This window comes from Nelumbo lutea, chromosome 3, assembly GCF_056320005.1.
Source record: "Nelumbo lutea isolate HS-2025 chromosome 3, American lotus-T2T, whole genome shotgun sequence".
NCBI lineage: Eukaryota > Viridiplantae > Streptophyta > Magnoliopsida > Proteales > Nelumbonaceae > Nelumbo > Nelumbo lutea.
The window spans coordinates 41,993,670-42,010,012 of record NC_142686.1 but is presented as its reverse complement, the minus strand read 5'-3'; the positions used below and the strand labels follow the sequence as shown (position 1 = coordinate 42,010,012).

The 16,343-nt window shown below is 39.5% G+C and overlaps 1 protein-coding gene across 1 annotated transcript; it reads right to left on the bottom strand.

Moving 5' to 3' along the window:
* Positions 1-10,837: 10,837 nt before the first annotated feature.
* Positions 10,838-13,104, bottom strand: WTF1 (Ubiquitin carboxyl-terminal hydrolase family protein). Its single transcript, XM_088980702.1, has one exon. It carries the CDS (start codon positions 12,829-12,831, stop codon positions 11,239-11,241), a length of 1,593 nt encoding a protein of 530 aa, XP_088836828.1. The 5' UTR covers positions 12,832-13,104; the 3' UTR covers positions 10,838-11,238.
* Between the last annotated feature and the right edge of the window lie 3,239 nt (positions 13,105-16,343).

The following is a 16,343-nucleotide window of genomic DNA, read 5'->3' as shown; positions in this document are numbered from 1 at the left end:
CATATGGTTATTTGGTTTATCAAGTAACTTGTGATATATCTATTCTCAAAAAAACAGGGAAATTTAGTGTGTGTATGGATCAATTCGGGTCATTCAGGTCTGGATCAATTCGGGACTGGATAGAATTAACTCCAGACCAATAATAATCAGAACAATAGATCAAGAACCAAAACCAACCTACCGGTTTTAGATCCTGAAACCAAAACCCAACCCATTGACAACCCTAATGAGACTGACGACAATGTTGGATAACAATGCCTGGCCCTACCTTGAGTGCAGCATAAGCGCCATCAGTATTAATTTTGAGTGTCTAAATGTGGAGTTAGGGATCCAATGCGTAGGTCCATTTTGCACCGGAGGAGGGCGGAGAGTGGGTCAGAGAACTCGCTTGTAGCTCGTTTGTACGTGCAGGGACACTAAGAATTATGTCCCATGGTGTGAAATCTTTGCCTTAAATGTAACTTTTGACTTTTGAATAGGCCTAATTCGAAACCTAAGCTTAAAACAGTATAAAGTCAAACCCAAAGCCCGACCATGAACAGGTCTCTATACACTGCATAAGCAACTCCAAATAAGCACATGCATTTTTTGGGGGTAAACCCCTTTATCTTCCAGAACCGACGCCAGGTCACCAGAAACCAGATAAATGCAGGGTGGAGATTGGACGATGGATGCAAGGTGGAGTCCATATCAACAACTGTGGCGGGGGTCATTGGAGGCAAATTATGATCAAACTTCTGGGTGCACTCTTTAAACCTACCATCCCCGGCAAACCTTGTATATTCTCTCGCCACTGAAACAATTCTCACCATTTGATTTGCACAGTGCAGACATTGTGCATCGACAAGACAGGACCTATATATTAAATTGGTGATCTTTCATGACTTTTGGCTCTGCCTCATCGATGATCTAGTCAGTGGATTAAATTAATGACCATGCCATGCCATGGTTCAGCTGACTTGCAAAATATATGTTCTGACACATTCATTTGGGTTGATATGTTGCGATACTTTGAACCTTCATGGGTCATTGGTTGCGATCTAGTCAGTGGATTAAATTAACTGACCACGCCACAACATGCCATGGTTCAGCTGACTTGCAAAATATATGTTCTGACACATTCATTTGGGTTGATATGTTGCGATACTTTGAACCTTCATGGGTCACAAATTGGCCTCCCTACATAGCTCTTGGCTCGTAAGGTGCCAACTAGTTGGTTAGTAAGGTCTCCTGCTGGTAATAGTGGAGACTTCAGATCAAATCCCACCTGCACCTGGGTTGGGGGATGAGTTACCCCGTTTGTGTAGCCCTTTTAAAAGATATCAAAAAAAAAATAAAAAACTGTTGGCTCGAGCCAAATAACTAACAACATTTCTTTACCAAAACATTTTGGCTGGTTAGAAGAATCAGGGCCCGGGAGTTGGGCCATCATGTGAACTGGAAGCAAAGGCAGAGTGAAAAAAAGACAGCAGACACCCTACAACAAGAAGCCCACTTCTTGCATCTGAAACGCTTATTGACAGCAGAAACACATTCATTTGAAGAGCAGAGTAAGGAAAACACTACAAAAAAAAGTATTTCAGTTATCTTGACTCCATAAGACATGGTATTCTTCCTCTCTTGCTCCAAGGATCCGCTTCAAATCGTCTCTGGGCCAGTCAGTAGAGTCCTCTACTGGCCAATAACATCATGCCATCTCAATTTATCAGTTTTGGATCTTTAGTGGGTTAAGGACTCACTGCCAACACTAGTGGAGTCCGGATCTGCTCCTCACAAGACATTTCAGCCGTGCATGAGGAACATCTCCTGTACTTGTGTGCTGTTTTCATGGGGAGATGTTTCCAATATAGTGGATATGTGCTATGAGGTCGGTGTGAGGTGCACTCTGTGAAGAGTAAATCCTGATTCTTACTAGTGATTGCTAGTTATAGCATTTCAAAATAATAGATCAAGAGAGAAAAAAAAAAAAAAGAGAGATGTTACATTATATTATATAAAGCAGATACTTGCCCTTGGATTCCATACAGGTCATAAAAGTCAACTCCAAATATCATATTCTCATTTAGGTACATGCATAGCACATGCTCTTATACTAGTACTTGGAAAGTGGAAAGACATTAACTTCAATTAAACTTGAAGCCCCCAATAGCCCATTAAGAGTAGCATATATGATCAACCAGATTTGAATATTAGTCTAGTTGATTTTGCAGCAGACTGAAGTTTGATACTGTGGATCAGACATTTGCCCCACTTTTGTTTTATTTTGATACTTCTGCAGCATACAGGTGCCCAAAGCAATCATTATTTTGTTATGAAACTTTGGTGGTTCTGTTTTGGACAGATGCCTGATTTTTCATCCTCCAATATCCATGAAGATCAAATCACAGGAACCAGAAAGAGAAGCAATGTTTTCTGAGAGGTGATTGGAGGAAGAGAATGTTTTGGGTTGCAGAGTAGCTTAGGTCTGTAATCAAGTTAGAAGGGAGAGGAGATAGATATAGGGAGAAAGAGAATTCTTATTTTCTGTTTTCCCTCTGTATCTTTTAAAGTCTGGATCTGCTGTAGAGGGGGGTTAAGGACTTTAGGGTATGGGGATGAGCTACCCCCGTTGTGTAGCTCCAAGAACATGAGTACCAAAAAAAAGGATCTGCTGCAAGCAAAAAATCATATAAATATGCTGACAGCACAGCAAATATCTCCCATACTTCTATGCAAATACAAGGTCTAGAAATACCCTACAAGGTTTTGCACTGTACATATTTGTATTTACCCTATTCCCAAATGGAGCCGGATGCTGTGCTCTCAGCGTGATCACAACTACACAAATGCTTTTTCCTTCCAGTCGATTCTGTTGCTATTTCTTTTTTTTAATTAATTTATTATTTTTGAAATCCTCTGGTTTTGGCGGTTAGTATTTAACTCACCAATGATTCAAACACAACCGGTTGAGAAGACATAATATTGACTGTGCAACTGGCTCGACCAGTATGGTTTCTGGCTGGTTGTAGCAGATACTTGGGATCAAATCCCGCTATCACCAGGGTTGGGGGGGTTATGCCTGCCCATTGTGTAGCCCCATGAAGAAAAAAAAAAAAAAAAAAAGACAATGTTTGTTAGTGAAAAAAGAGATGGCATAATATTGTTGGGCCAATAGAGGATTCTCTCCTGACTGATCTGGAGAGGATTTGATTGGAATTCTTGCATGATGCTCCATTAACCAAAGAATCATAGCAATAAAGAATTCTCTTTGTTCTCTGCCTCAATGATGGTCCCAGCTACGCAGGGTCTAGGGAGGGTAGAATGGATATGGACCTAACCTTTGGCATTTATTTTATACAAAGACTGATTCTCAAACTCAAATCAAATGCGCAATTTTACTCTTGTTGGCAACCAGACTTCAAAGACTAAAGCAATACCAAATAAGGTCTGGCTTTGTTCTATTATTCTGGTGTATCTTCAATTCTTGGTCTCAGCTACTTATTAACAGACATGAAGGGTAGGCTCAGACCAGACTCAAACTAAATGTGAAGAAATGGAATGGCAGAGACAGAAGGATTTGAGAATAAATACCAAACAGGAGATAGTGAAAGCTTATGATGATTTCCAATTCTGGACCATATATCTAAGAATTTGGTAGTGTGGATCAATTTTAACATCCCAAAATAGTCCATGGAAACTTCTGTCCAGAATACAGCATACAACATTTCTTATTCTTAAAACGTTAACATCAATAACCTGTTCTTTCACACAGGCCTTTTTTTTATCAATAACAAGTAACTTCATTAAATTTTAAGAAGCTTTAAATACAAGAAGAGGGGGGGGGGGGGGGGTAAACTGTCTTAACTCCCCAACAAGCAAATAACCGAAGAAACAAAATTAGAAATGAGCCCAAAACAAAGAGCTCCTCTTCACTCCTTGCTTGGCTAACCCATCAGCAAATGAATTAGCAGTTCTCTTCACCTAGCTGCACTTTATCTCAATGCCCTTAGCCAGCCATTTAATTTTTTTTTCTTCCTTTCATTGCTGTAGTTCCACATACCAATATTGGCTTCCTTTAACCATCTCACCACCACCTCTGAGTCGCCTTCAACTACCAGCCTCCTGATGTTCAAATATCTTGCTCTTTGGATTCCTTCCAAAGCCACAAAGATCTCAGCCCTGAGAGAGTCACCTTCTCCAATTGGGCCTGAGTACATGGCTAAGACATTCCCTTCCTCATTCCTAAAGACTCCCCCAATACCAGACAGCCCTAGATTCCTTAAGCTACTGCTATCGAAATTCAGTTTTATGAATCCAGAGGAGGAAGAGATCCAAGAAGGATTTGGAACCCTCTTAATCTGGGCAGAATTTACTATCTCTTTCCAATTTCTCAGCAAGTCATCCAAGGAGAAATCTATGAATAGGTCCATGGATTTCAGCCATTGTGCCACCCTTATGTGGATCAACTATATTATGTTCTCAATGTTTCTCTCCTTGTTTGACAAGATTCTTGGATTTCTTTCTTCTCATAAAGACCAGCATACATCTGCCCTAATACATCTCCACATGATCCTTCCTCTTTTCATTGGCCAACTGAAGTAAGGAGAAAACAGGCTTTGCACATTCATTGAGGGGTTCCAATTACACCCAAAAAGGCAGAAAACCCATTCCCATATAGTTTTAGCAAAAAGGAAAGATACCATTAGGTGGTAACCATTTTTCCCATCAGCTTTGCAGAGAGTACACCTATGCGGAGATAAACAAGTCTTGGGTCTCTTTCTTTAAAGCAAATCACTTGTGTTAATTCTTTCCAAGAAAATTTCACAACAAAAACTCCCAACCCGAGGAGGGATGGGCTTACACCAGACCTCTTTAACAAGAAAGGACAAACCAGGAGGAGCAAGTGGCTGAGTTAAGGTTTTAAAGAACGAGGCACAAAAGAAGGAGCCCGAGGGAGAAGGGGTCCAAATTCTGGTCTTCCTTTGAAGAGTCCAAGAAAACATTTTCAAGAGTGGCCAATAGAGTCAAGGTGCAACCCAGTTCAGTGTCCCTGACAGCCTTTCTTAGGCCCAAGTTCCACCCAAAACAGAAGCCGAGTCTGAAGGAACAAGGAAAGAAGAAATAGCATTTTTCAGGTCAAACAAAGCATACAAAGAAGGAAACTAGTTCATCAATAGGGAATCCCCAACCCAAGTTTGTTCCCAAATTTTATGAAGTTACCTGAGTTCAAATCATACCTTATCCAAGGGGAGAAGATTGGAATTAAGTCATGGATGGCTTTCCATGGAGAAGCACTTGTAGTCCTTGTCAGAATTCCAAGATCCCAACCATTGTCCTCCAACCCATGAATGCTAGCCACTATCTTAGCCCACAACTTTTCCTTTTCTAATGGTCACCTCCAAAACCACTTCCCCATTAATGCTATATTTCTTTTCCTAGAGCTTCTTACATCTAGTTACCATCTCCCAACCCACCCTATGCTCCCTCTTGTCCTCTCCTAGCTCCTACAACAAATCCCTCATTAGCTTTTCCAATCTATTAGAGACCTTTGTAGGTATCTTTATCACTGGAAAGAAATAGACAGGTACTTTAGCTAGGGTAGACCTAATCAATGTAATTCTCACCTCTAAAGAAAGATAATTTTTCTTCCAAGAAGCAAGTATTTTTCATATCCAAAAGAATGGCAACAACCATCCTTAAGAAAACAAACAAAATGAGTCCCCCATTGATATGCAAACTTTATTACTTAAGAAAATACCCAATATAAAAGAATGGACTTTCCAATTTGCAATCAAGTGGTGCATGTAATAGCTACAGAAATCCATTATAGTCTGAGCCCATAGATAAGGATGTAATTCTAGCTGATGATACAAAAATGATGAAGTGGATAAGAAATACAAAAAAGAAGGGTTAATTGCTTAAATGTACCCTGTGGTTTGACAAAACTATTTAAATATTCCTTGTGGTTTCCAAAACTACTTAAATAGGCCCTTCGTTAGTGAACACTTTCAGCTGTTTGCCCTTCGCCCTTTGATGGTCAAAAGTGCCCTTGACTAAGAGGAAATATAATCCTAAAGGCAAACCTTCCCTCATTGGTGTGGTAGAACCAAAGGTAGCCAAGAAGAATATCTCAATCTAAGTTTGTGGCATTTAACAAAAAAAAAAAAAAAACAGCTAATTTATAGCAGTAGGAATTAATCATGAAGAAAATAAAATTGAAAAGGATCTCATATTAGTCCAAAGATTGAGAGAATTTTTCCCATCTGTTGAGAAGCACTAACCTGATCGAAGAAATACACAAAGTTCAAACTAGATTGTTGTTGCCAGTCATAGCAACCTTAGAGAGAATCTATTACATGTTATCTTCTCTTTGTTCAATCCAGTGAAAAATTTTAATAGTCACTCCTGCAACAACTTAACTGCCTGCTGTAAACATGAGCAAAATTTATGTCCTTTTTTTAGAAGAGGTAAAATATACTTTCATTAAAATAAATAAACCAAAGCCCTATAATCTCGAGGTTTTCAGGCCTACTCAATTTTGGAAATGGATGGAGATTACAATCCAAGAATGGATCACCCTGAGATCTAGAAACTCAAACGCCCAACAAAATAAAGTATTTTATGCATGATTTTGAAAACCAAACTGGACCGAACAGTCGGACTAGTTGACCTAGGAGCCAATCATGGCTCCAGGTCCATTTTGGACCCCAAAACCATCTGATCAGGGTTCAGACTGGATAGTCGAACCCATAGTTGTCGAGGCGACACCTAGGCAACAAGGCACCCTTGGAGGCTCACCTCGCCAAGTCGCCAAGCAATTTTGTATATTGTCTCATAAAATACTTTTATATTGTTATTTTTTTAGACTACAAGTATAAAATAGACATTATTAAACAAAACTATTCATTTTTTGTGTTTATAAACTAATTTCTTTTTATTATTTTCTTATTTGTTAGGGTTTAATCAACACAAGCATTGCTAACTGCTGTATTGAACCATCAAAGACTTCAAAATCTGAACCAATGAGTAAGGGAAGAACTTAAAATTTTGTCTAATCAACACATTTCTCCTTCTTCTTCCACCTTTTCTTTTCTTCTTTTCCTACAACAAAAATAGGGGTTCAGCCCCTATATTTTTTGAATTTTCTTTTCTTTCTTCTTTTTCTTCTCATAAATATGTTGATTTTCTAGACTTAAACATGAAGTTTATAATTTTCTTATGAAGATTACAAATAGTTATTAAGGAAAGATGGTTATGGAACCTAGGAAACTACCCTAAGATATGCGGGTGACGCCTAGTTGCCTAGGCAGGCAACTAGGCGATAAGGCGACCCCTGCCTTCTAGCCTCACCTTGGCGCCTTGAAAACTATGGTCAGACCAGTGGACTTGGGAACCAGTCATGGCCCCAAGTCCAGTTTTGGACCCCAAACCATCTGATCATAGTTCCGACCAGACAGTTGAACCATTCAAAATGTCAAAAACCCCCACTCTATACACCAATGCCTACTCGTGAATTGGCATCAATTCCGAACTGGCACCTAACCCAACTGTTATTTGGGCCTAAAAATTCTGACCCTGGGCTGAACCGTCATTCTCCCAAAGGGTTTTAGATAATGCAGCTATGTCTCTTTGGTACATTTGGAAAAAAACGAAATAACAAGATTTTCAACAGTTCTACCACTCCCCCTCTGGTGATCATTGAGAGAGCTAGAACTGGATTATTTGAGTTCCTCTCGTGCAATGTAAATGATGAACAAGAGAGTGCTGCAACAAGAATGACCCCTGTTCAATGAAAAGCACCTAGTTTCAATGAGATCAAGATCAATTTTGATGCTTCAAGAAGATCAGATGGTAGCTGTGCTATTGGTGTCGTTGCTTGTGATCATTGTGGTAGAGTGCTGTTTGTGATCAGTAGAAACATTGGCATGTGCTCCATCAACGTCATGGAAGCCTGGGCAGCCCTAAGAAGCTATCAAGTAGTAAGCAAATTCAGGAGACAACCAAATATTATAGAAGGAGATCCTAGTGTGGTCATAAATGCCTTGAGAGGTCTGGAGGTTCTGCCTTGGAGCATTAGATCAGTTCTGGAAGAATGTCACAATGTCTGCCTTGAGGCTTCTCTCACAGTTATGTATGTGCATGTCTTCAGGGAGGCAAATTTTATTGTTGACTGGTTGGCCAACTTGGGCCATACTGCTTCTATCTCCTGTAACTCTTTGGCAGTGGGTACTTTTGGGCTGTTATGTATGTCCGATGCTTGGGGTAGGATAACTCCAAAGCCCTTGTACAACTAGAGGCTGTACAAGAGAATTTACAAACCTTACAAAAAAGAATATCTATACCACCATACCCTGAATGCTTACAAAATGATTTTCAAAAGAGGACTGCTCTAAAGTTTAAGGCTAAGAAGATAACAACTAGTTTTAATTGTCGAAGACGCATTAGGAGAACTAGAAGCAGAAGCTGTTAGGATAGTGTTTCTTTGGGTGACAAGGTGGATAGGAAAGAAGACAGGTGAGGGGTGCATGGCAGACTTGTCAAAATGCAATGTGATGGATTTCAGTAGAGTCTCAAGAGTGAAAAGTGAAAACAACATCCAAGTTAAAAAGATAATGAGTGTATTTTTTTCTTGGAAGTGAAAAAAGGGTCAGAGAAATCTTTAACGAGATATAACAGGAGGACATTCATCATCCGCCTCCTAAGGGGGATTTGTGTGGTCTAGATGAGGAGAACAGTGGTGATGAGTTGGATGGTGAATTGGCCAAATACGATTACAGTGGCTTGCCCGATATCAGGAAGTTAAGAAAATTGGTGGATGTTTATGTAGACAAAGTAGTCAAAGCAGGAAAGTATCCCCTGACTTCAAATAACTTAGAAACCTTCACCCATAAGCCACATGTGAAGCTGCAATGTAATGGCAGGTGGTCTACCAATGCAAAATTTATGTCCAGTTCCACAACAACCAAGTCTTGAACTCATGGTTCTAATGGTTCTTTTTTTCTCTTTCCAACTGTGCTTCTAGTAACATAATTACATGAATTGCTGCACAACAATTATGATACTGATACATGAGACCAGCATGGTTACTGCCCCCACACCATCCAAGCTATTATCATCATATTCATTTTCTTTTCTTTTCTTCTTTTTTTCAATTAACAATGAAATCAAAACATTTTACTAAAAGAAAAATATCAAGAGTTTCAAATACCTTCGAACTCATTAGCTACCACTCTTACAAATCTCTATACTAGGGATTGGACAGTTAGGTCAGATTTGTTTGGGGCGGGGGACACCACACCCAGGAGGAAACCTAAATTTGAAATTGTGATGTAATGTATTATAATAGCCTACCATTCTGTCTTACTTTCATGCTGTTCTATCTGTTGTAAGCTTTTTATTTCTTGCCACATCAAGGATTCTATATTTAATTAAATCTCTTGATCTTGTCAATCATAAAGAAAAAGACCTTCCAACTCTAGAAACAAGATGGACCAAAAAAAGCCACCAAAAAACACTGATCAATTTCAACATCTTCCTCTATAACTACCCTGATAGAGTCAAACCCTAGTACAGAATCTCTTTCAATTAGGGATGGTAATTTCTAACCCAACACATCCGATCACTCACTTATAACCCACTCGTTTACGTAGTGGGTTGGAAATGGCTTGAATCACCTATTTGGAAGATTTATCCTCCCCCAAAACTACGGGTCACAACTACCCATCTACAGTGGTGGAGTAGTCAGGAACCCAACAAACTCCAAACCCCAGTTGTTTGAAACCTGCCAGGACAAATCCAATCCATCAGCTTTAGACTTCTGAGAGAACAAATGAACAGCAGCCAAATCAACATTGAGGACAAGGTCATAGAACCATCTCCCAAAGGTAGATGCTCATTTTTAGCAGCAAAAATGAGATCATGCAGAGAGAAATCAAAATCACCTTCAAATCCTTCATCTATGAGGAAATTTTCTGGAAAGTTCAAATTATTGGAGAAAAAATTGTGACCAAACATGGGGAGAGGCAGAGAACTGAATTCAGAGGATGTATTACGGTTCAATGGGTCAGTTTCAGAGACAGAATGAAATGGAGAGTGTTGCAGACATGTCATTTTTTAGGGTTTTTGGGTTTCAACCTTTCAGGTTGGAAACTAAAGGAGCCCCTAAAGGGAGAAGAAAATAAAAGATGGAACCGAAGATGTAGACTTGTTTAGAAAGGAGAGATGGCAGGCGTGCAATGTTTTTTACATATTTCAGGACACTTCCATGAACCTTTTGTTTGAGCTTCTGGTGGATCTTACAGGTGTCTACATCAATGCCCTCCACAAGCCATACAAAGACCTTGTGGAGGGCATTGATGCATAGGATCATGACTTCTTCTTTTTTCATGTCAGGAGGTAGATTAAAGGGTTAGAATCTTTACATTCACTTAATCCTTTTTGTTGTACTAGTCTTTTCTTTTCTTTTTCTTTTTTTTTTTTTTTTGCTTTTTGGAGATTTCTATTCACTTTTCTTTTTCTAGGTAGAGGTTGTTGGATGGATGGAAAACATGTGACTGATGTGACTAAGCAGGTCAGATAAAAGAGTTTTTTTTTTTTTTAATTTAAACTAGGAATCTAGATGACTGAGTTTTCCATCCTAGCAGCTAACAACATTACCTTCCTTAATGCATCCTAACTTAAGGTTGTCACATTCTACTTTTCATTGCAGACATTTCATATCAGTTTAACAAACATGATGTCAGAAACATCTCTTCCACTTCAGCTATGCCACAACCTGGCAGATACAGTCATACAGAACTCAATATCTGATTAAAAGAAATGAACATAAATTATAGTCTTAAAATGCGTCCCTTCTAGATTCAGCAGATAAGGCTCAGAACAGAACTTTGTTCAATCAGGTTCGTTGGAATATCTAAATCAGGAGAGAAGAGAAAGGTAAAAAAAACAAAAAACTTCAAAATTTATATAGTTCCCAACACCACCAAGAAAGGTAAATTGGTCACATTAGAACAAGGTAATTTGAACTACAACCAACAAAAAGCCTCCTTTTTACTGATATCAGACATTAATTGTGACAAATAGGAATTCTGGCAACTGGTTATACCTTATATGGAAGGACAGTGGAAAAACAGATATCTTTGCAACAGCTTACTCTTGCCTCTCAAGGATGTTTCTACATGAAAAGAACATCTGACAAAGCAATAAAGTTATTTTCTCTTACCATGCATCCAGGGTCAAACTCCATGATAATTTTTATTATCACCAGCGTTCTCTTGGCCGACCATCAGGGAATATAGGAACCCTTTCTTCATAGTTTCTCAAGACCTCAACTTGATTAACTAGTTCAGTCTCTCTAATATTTCTGCTTCCATCAACATCATTGAAATCTGGGGGCATGTCACCATCTTCATCACTCCACTCATCCTCATCATCATTGTAATCATCTAAGTCATCATCACCAAACTCATTGCTCAATAAGTTGTCAACATCAGACCATTCACCAGCCTCCTCTTCACCACTTTCTACTTCTGAGTTATCAGCACTGTCAGCATCCTCACTGCCATCCATATTCATCTTAGGTGCACCGCTCCTTGTGAATCGGGGAACTGCAACAAGTGCACGAAGTTTCTCCTTGATAATTAATAACCGATCCTTGTCAATCAATTGGGAGTTATGATAGGCTTCCCGTAGGAAAACCGAATCTCTATCCCCCTTCAAGGACACATAGAACATATCAGGGTGCCTGATCAACATTCCCCTCAGCTGCTGAGAAAACCTAAACTCTTCTCTGAAATGAGTAAGGTGATCCACAAGTGTTCTCTTCTCAACAGTGAGACTCAAGATCTCATGAACAACTCCACGGGCATGCTTTTCTTTCTCTGGTGTACCAGACTTTAATTCTGAGAAATCAGCATATGGAGATATATAAGGAATTTCTCTAAACTTGCATATCCTTCTCATCTCACCTTTAGAAAGATTGAGACCCTTGGGTAGCTTTACTCTATTGAACTTGGGAGGCCTATCAATGATCAAATTCTTCTCTTCCAATTCTCTAGCACGATTCTCTTCTTCACTAAGTTCAGCCGCAGAGACAGCCAACTCGGGATCCCAATGGGTTAACTCCAATGCAGGGCCCCGCTCAGTACGAACAACCTTAAAATATTGAGGATATCTATGACAAATTGTGTCCCTGAATTCTAAAGGAAGCCCGAGGTCAGTCCTCAAATGAGCAATCTTCTCTAATAGAATCCGCTTCTCTAAGGACATCATCAATAATTTCCTCAACTTGACAACGAGCAAATCTTCTATTTCATTCCTCATTTTCAATTCCTCCAAATATAACCGCTCGGCCTCAGGGGTCAATTTGAACTTGAGAGAATAAACCCCTTCTTCCATTATCTCAAAAACAGCAGGAAACCGCTTCAATAAAGCAATAAAACGACGTTTCCGACCGAGGCCCAATTCCCTTCGGTACCTGCCCAAGTCTCTAAGCGACATTATTCTATCAGGTTGACTAACCAAAATCTTTCTTATTTTTAACACCAGTTTCAGCTTCTTGTCACGTTGGATAACGTTGTCAAAGGCAAGCTCCTTTCTTCTCTTGACAGCAGCTGTTATTGGGTGAAATGGCAAACATGCTCTTCTCTGATTACAGAGTCCAGGATTCTTGTCATTTAAAACCAAACGTGTCCCCATAAATGTGGTTTTGTCCGCATGTTTGGTTGAGAAGGAAAGATGAGTTTTGATAGAGAAGTTGGGTCTTTCACGAAAAGAAGATGGGCACGACGGAAATAGCGATAAAGGTGCCGGGGACGAGGGTTTTCTTGAGGAAAGCAACAGTTGTGGATCCATTACAGGATTTTTATATAGGAGACAAACGAAAATGGTACAGCGATATTGAGTAAACAAAAACAAAATTAGTGAAATAGTTTCCTCACCTGTTTCGCGGCTGGTTGTTTAGATTTAAAACTTACAATTCAGAAGTTCACCGGCACCGGTGGATGTTGAGCAGTTAAGCTTGAAGCTTAAACTGTACACTAGAAGAGCTTCTGGTCGCGGGAGATTTTTTCGTAACCCTCTTTCTTTATCCTTCGATTCCTTCCCCATCTTTATAAAAATCAGCCCTTCTCGGTTCATAGGTTCGATCGTCTGGTCCAGACTCCAAACGGCTCGATTAAATGACGTAGGCAGTGTTTGGGAACACAACTCTTGTCAGAGGTGACTTGTGAATGAGTGGTGGCGTTCAAGGGCAATTTTGCTAATTAACCCAATCAAAGGGTTGGGTCCCCATAAATCAAACGGTTTAGGGGTTACTTTTGGTAGAAAATATTAGCTTGGTGGTGTAAGAGTATTTGGCCGACTTGCAGATCCTGACACGTGGTGTCAGTTGGACGCATCCCAACCATCCTGCGGATCCTGACATGTGGTGTCAGTCGGACGTATCCTAACCACCCATCACCATCTGCTGCCACCTGCTCCCAACTACTACTCTCAGGCAACTCCGACTATAAAAAAGGGCTCTGACATAGAGGTAAAGACATACTGGAACTTAAGCTTTAAATCTCCTCTCTTGCTTGGTCTGACCCCTCATAGCTCTTATATAACTTGACCATCAAAGTTTCCACCCCCTAGGATAACTCTTAGGGCCTCTAACATCTTCTTTCCCTCAATAGGTTGGACTCGTTGGCCTCGTGCACTAGAAATTACATTTATTGCTCTCAACTCCACATCTGACAGCAATACTTGCATTGACGGCCTAGTGGAGGAAAATGAGAGATACAAAGTTTCATTCAGGAAATAAAAATAAAACAGCAAATCAGAAGAACAACCTAACTAGAAGGAAGAAAATAATATAGACTAACAAACCCTACAAATTAATCAAATACGACTAAACAAGCAAAACTAGATCAACTCATCAGGCCACTAAGGGCAATCAGAACAATTCACATATGCGCCCACAGCATGTCCCAACCTTGTATTGGGAATATCTCACACTAACAACTTCGAAGATGTTCCCATTGCATGCTAAGATGTGCATGTGGGGCATTTGTGGGACGCCCTTTGTCGGGGCGCAAATGTGATCTCAACGGCATGTGCTAGTGCTACTGCTACCCCGTCTACCGGATCACACGAATGGAACAAGAAAAGAAATCCACTCAGGGCCATCTGATCGTTTAAACTTGAGTATGGTTGTTTTTGGTACCTTTACTGTTTATTGATAAAATGTTTGCAATTGATCAATAGAAATTGATGTTAAGATATGAGGCTATGAGCACATATGATCAAGGTTTAGGGTTTTGTGGTGCATGTGCATCTCCCCACACCCCAGTGGTTTTTCAGTGTTTCCCTCCTTATGGGAATAGAGACAGTGACGATGTGGGATTTTGAAAGGGTTTTGTAAATTCTATGATGTGGGTTTTTTGGAGGGTTTTGTAAATTCTAAACATCTGTCTCTCCAAACCTCTCAACTCATATTCACCCCAAACCCACAACAGGTTGGATTTTCATAATGTAAACCCTCCCCAAATATGAAAAAGCAAAATTGTCGCTAACGTTACCTTTCTCAAGTTTGAGGGTGAGTGGGTCATGTCCAAAAACTGCATTTAATTTCCTATTATTTCCTATTGTATATAAGCAATACAATAAGGGGGGTGTTCTACAACATGAACATTTTTGTTTCCATTTATTTTTGGAATTGCCACATCAGCAAAAAAACAAAAACATATTCTTGAACTTTTTCTGTTTTTAAAGGGATAAATAAATTGGTTTTGTTTCAAAAAAACAACACATGTTTTTGAACCAACAAAATATTGGTTTTTTAAAACAAAAAACAATTTTTTTAGTACAAAAATTATATGATTTATGGAACATGGTGTTAAATAATCAGATGTGATGTAGGCGCATTCGGCTGGCTTGTACAGGGCTGACGCATGTCGACTAGATGGTGCCAACATAGGCTTGCCACGAGGACGCTTGGGGTTACTCGATGTGGACCAAGCGGATCCAATCACAGGGCACCACGTGGCCCTGGAAAAACATCTCGACAAGCCCTCGTACGACTCGCATCTGGACCATCTGAGCCCAACTAACCCCTAACAACTCAGACTATAAATACAAGGCACCCCCCACAAGGTAAGGCATTCGATTTGAAAATCTTTGTGATCTCTAGTGCTTTCTCCTCTAAGGACTTAGCGCTATTTGAAACCTCATCTGGACCCCCCGGCTCCAGACTCACTACTTACCTTGTGCACATATTAACTTGATTGTCGGAGTCTTCGCCTTGGGTTTACACCTGAGGCCTCCAACACCTTCTCCCTTGCAGATTCATTACCGTGGGGACCGTATCTCGCCCCTCTTCGGATGCCCTTCTCAATACCAGCCCTCAGCCTCTATCGTATCCAAAGGAGCAATCCGCCTCGGCCTCTAGCCCTCGGCCTCGGCTCATCTCTTCCGGGCCCTCAAAGCCTTCGGCCTTCCTTCGAAGCTCAGGAGCAAATTTACTTTGTTGCCCTCGGCCAACCCGAGCATCAACAAGATGAAAACATGTTTTTTAAACCAAATTCAAGAACATGTTTTTTGTTTCAATTTTGAAAACAGAAAACACATACACAATCAAGAACATGTTTTTTGTGTTCTTGTTTTAAGAAACAATCTATTTTCAAACAAGAAGATTCTGATTTGTTTTTGGAACCACCAACAAGGAAGACAATTCACGTTGTAGAACGCCCCCCTAAAATAATGTGAGTAAACATTAAATTTTTAAACTATTTGATTGAAACATATAGAGAATACACAAATCATCAATTATCCTGCACATAATATTCAAAACATTATCAAATTTAACACAACACATATTTTCATATGCCTTACAACAACAATATACAAGTCAAAGAGAATTAGGTTTTAACCTAATGTTGTACCCATATGGGTTGCAAAATCCCAAAACTTGTTCGGTCCTAAAATCCACTTTTCGAAAAAAAAAAAAAAAAAAACTCATCGTGAAGGTGAGTAGGGACAAGTATCCACCAGATAAGGATAGGAATTGCAACTCCTATATGAGAAACATATGCCTTCACCATTAGGGATGCAAATGGACCGGATCGGACTCGAATCAGGGTATATGCAAATCTGACCCGATAGCAAATATACAAGATCCGGCTAGATCTCACAAATGGTTATTTAAATCTGAATCCGCTAAGGATGTCAAACATCTGAATATGATTCTATTTGATTTGAATTATGAAAAGTTTAATAAATTATTAAAAGAAAAAATATAAAAGTTTAAAAAATATATATAAAAATATAAGTATTTTTTCAAAAAATATAAAAGTTTAAAAAATATATATAAAAATATAAAAGTTTAA

What these genes read in the sequence shown, in the direction of transcription:
- WTF1 (XM_088980702.1), bottom strand. Translation starts at nt 12,831, where the DNA reads ATGGATCCACAACTGTTGCTTTCCTCAAGAAAACCCTCGTCCCCGGCA.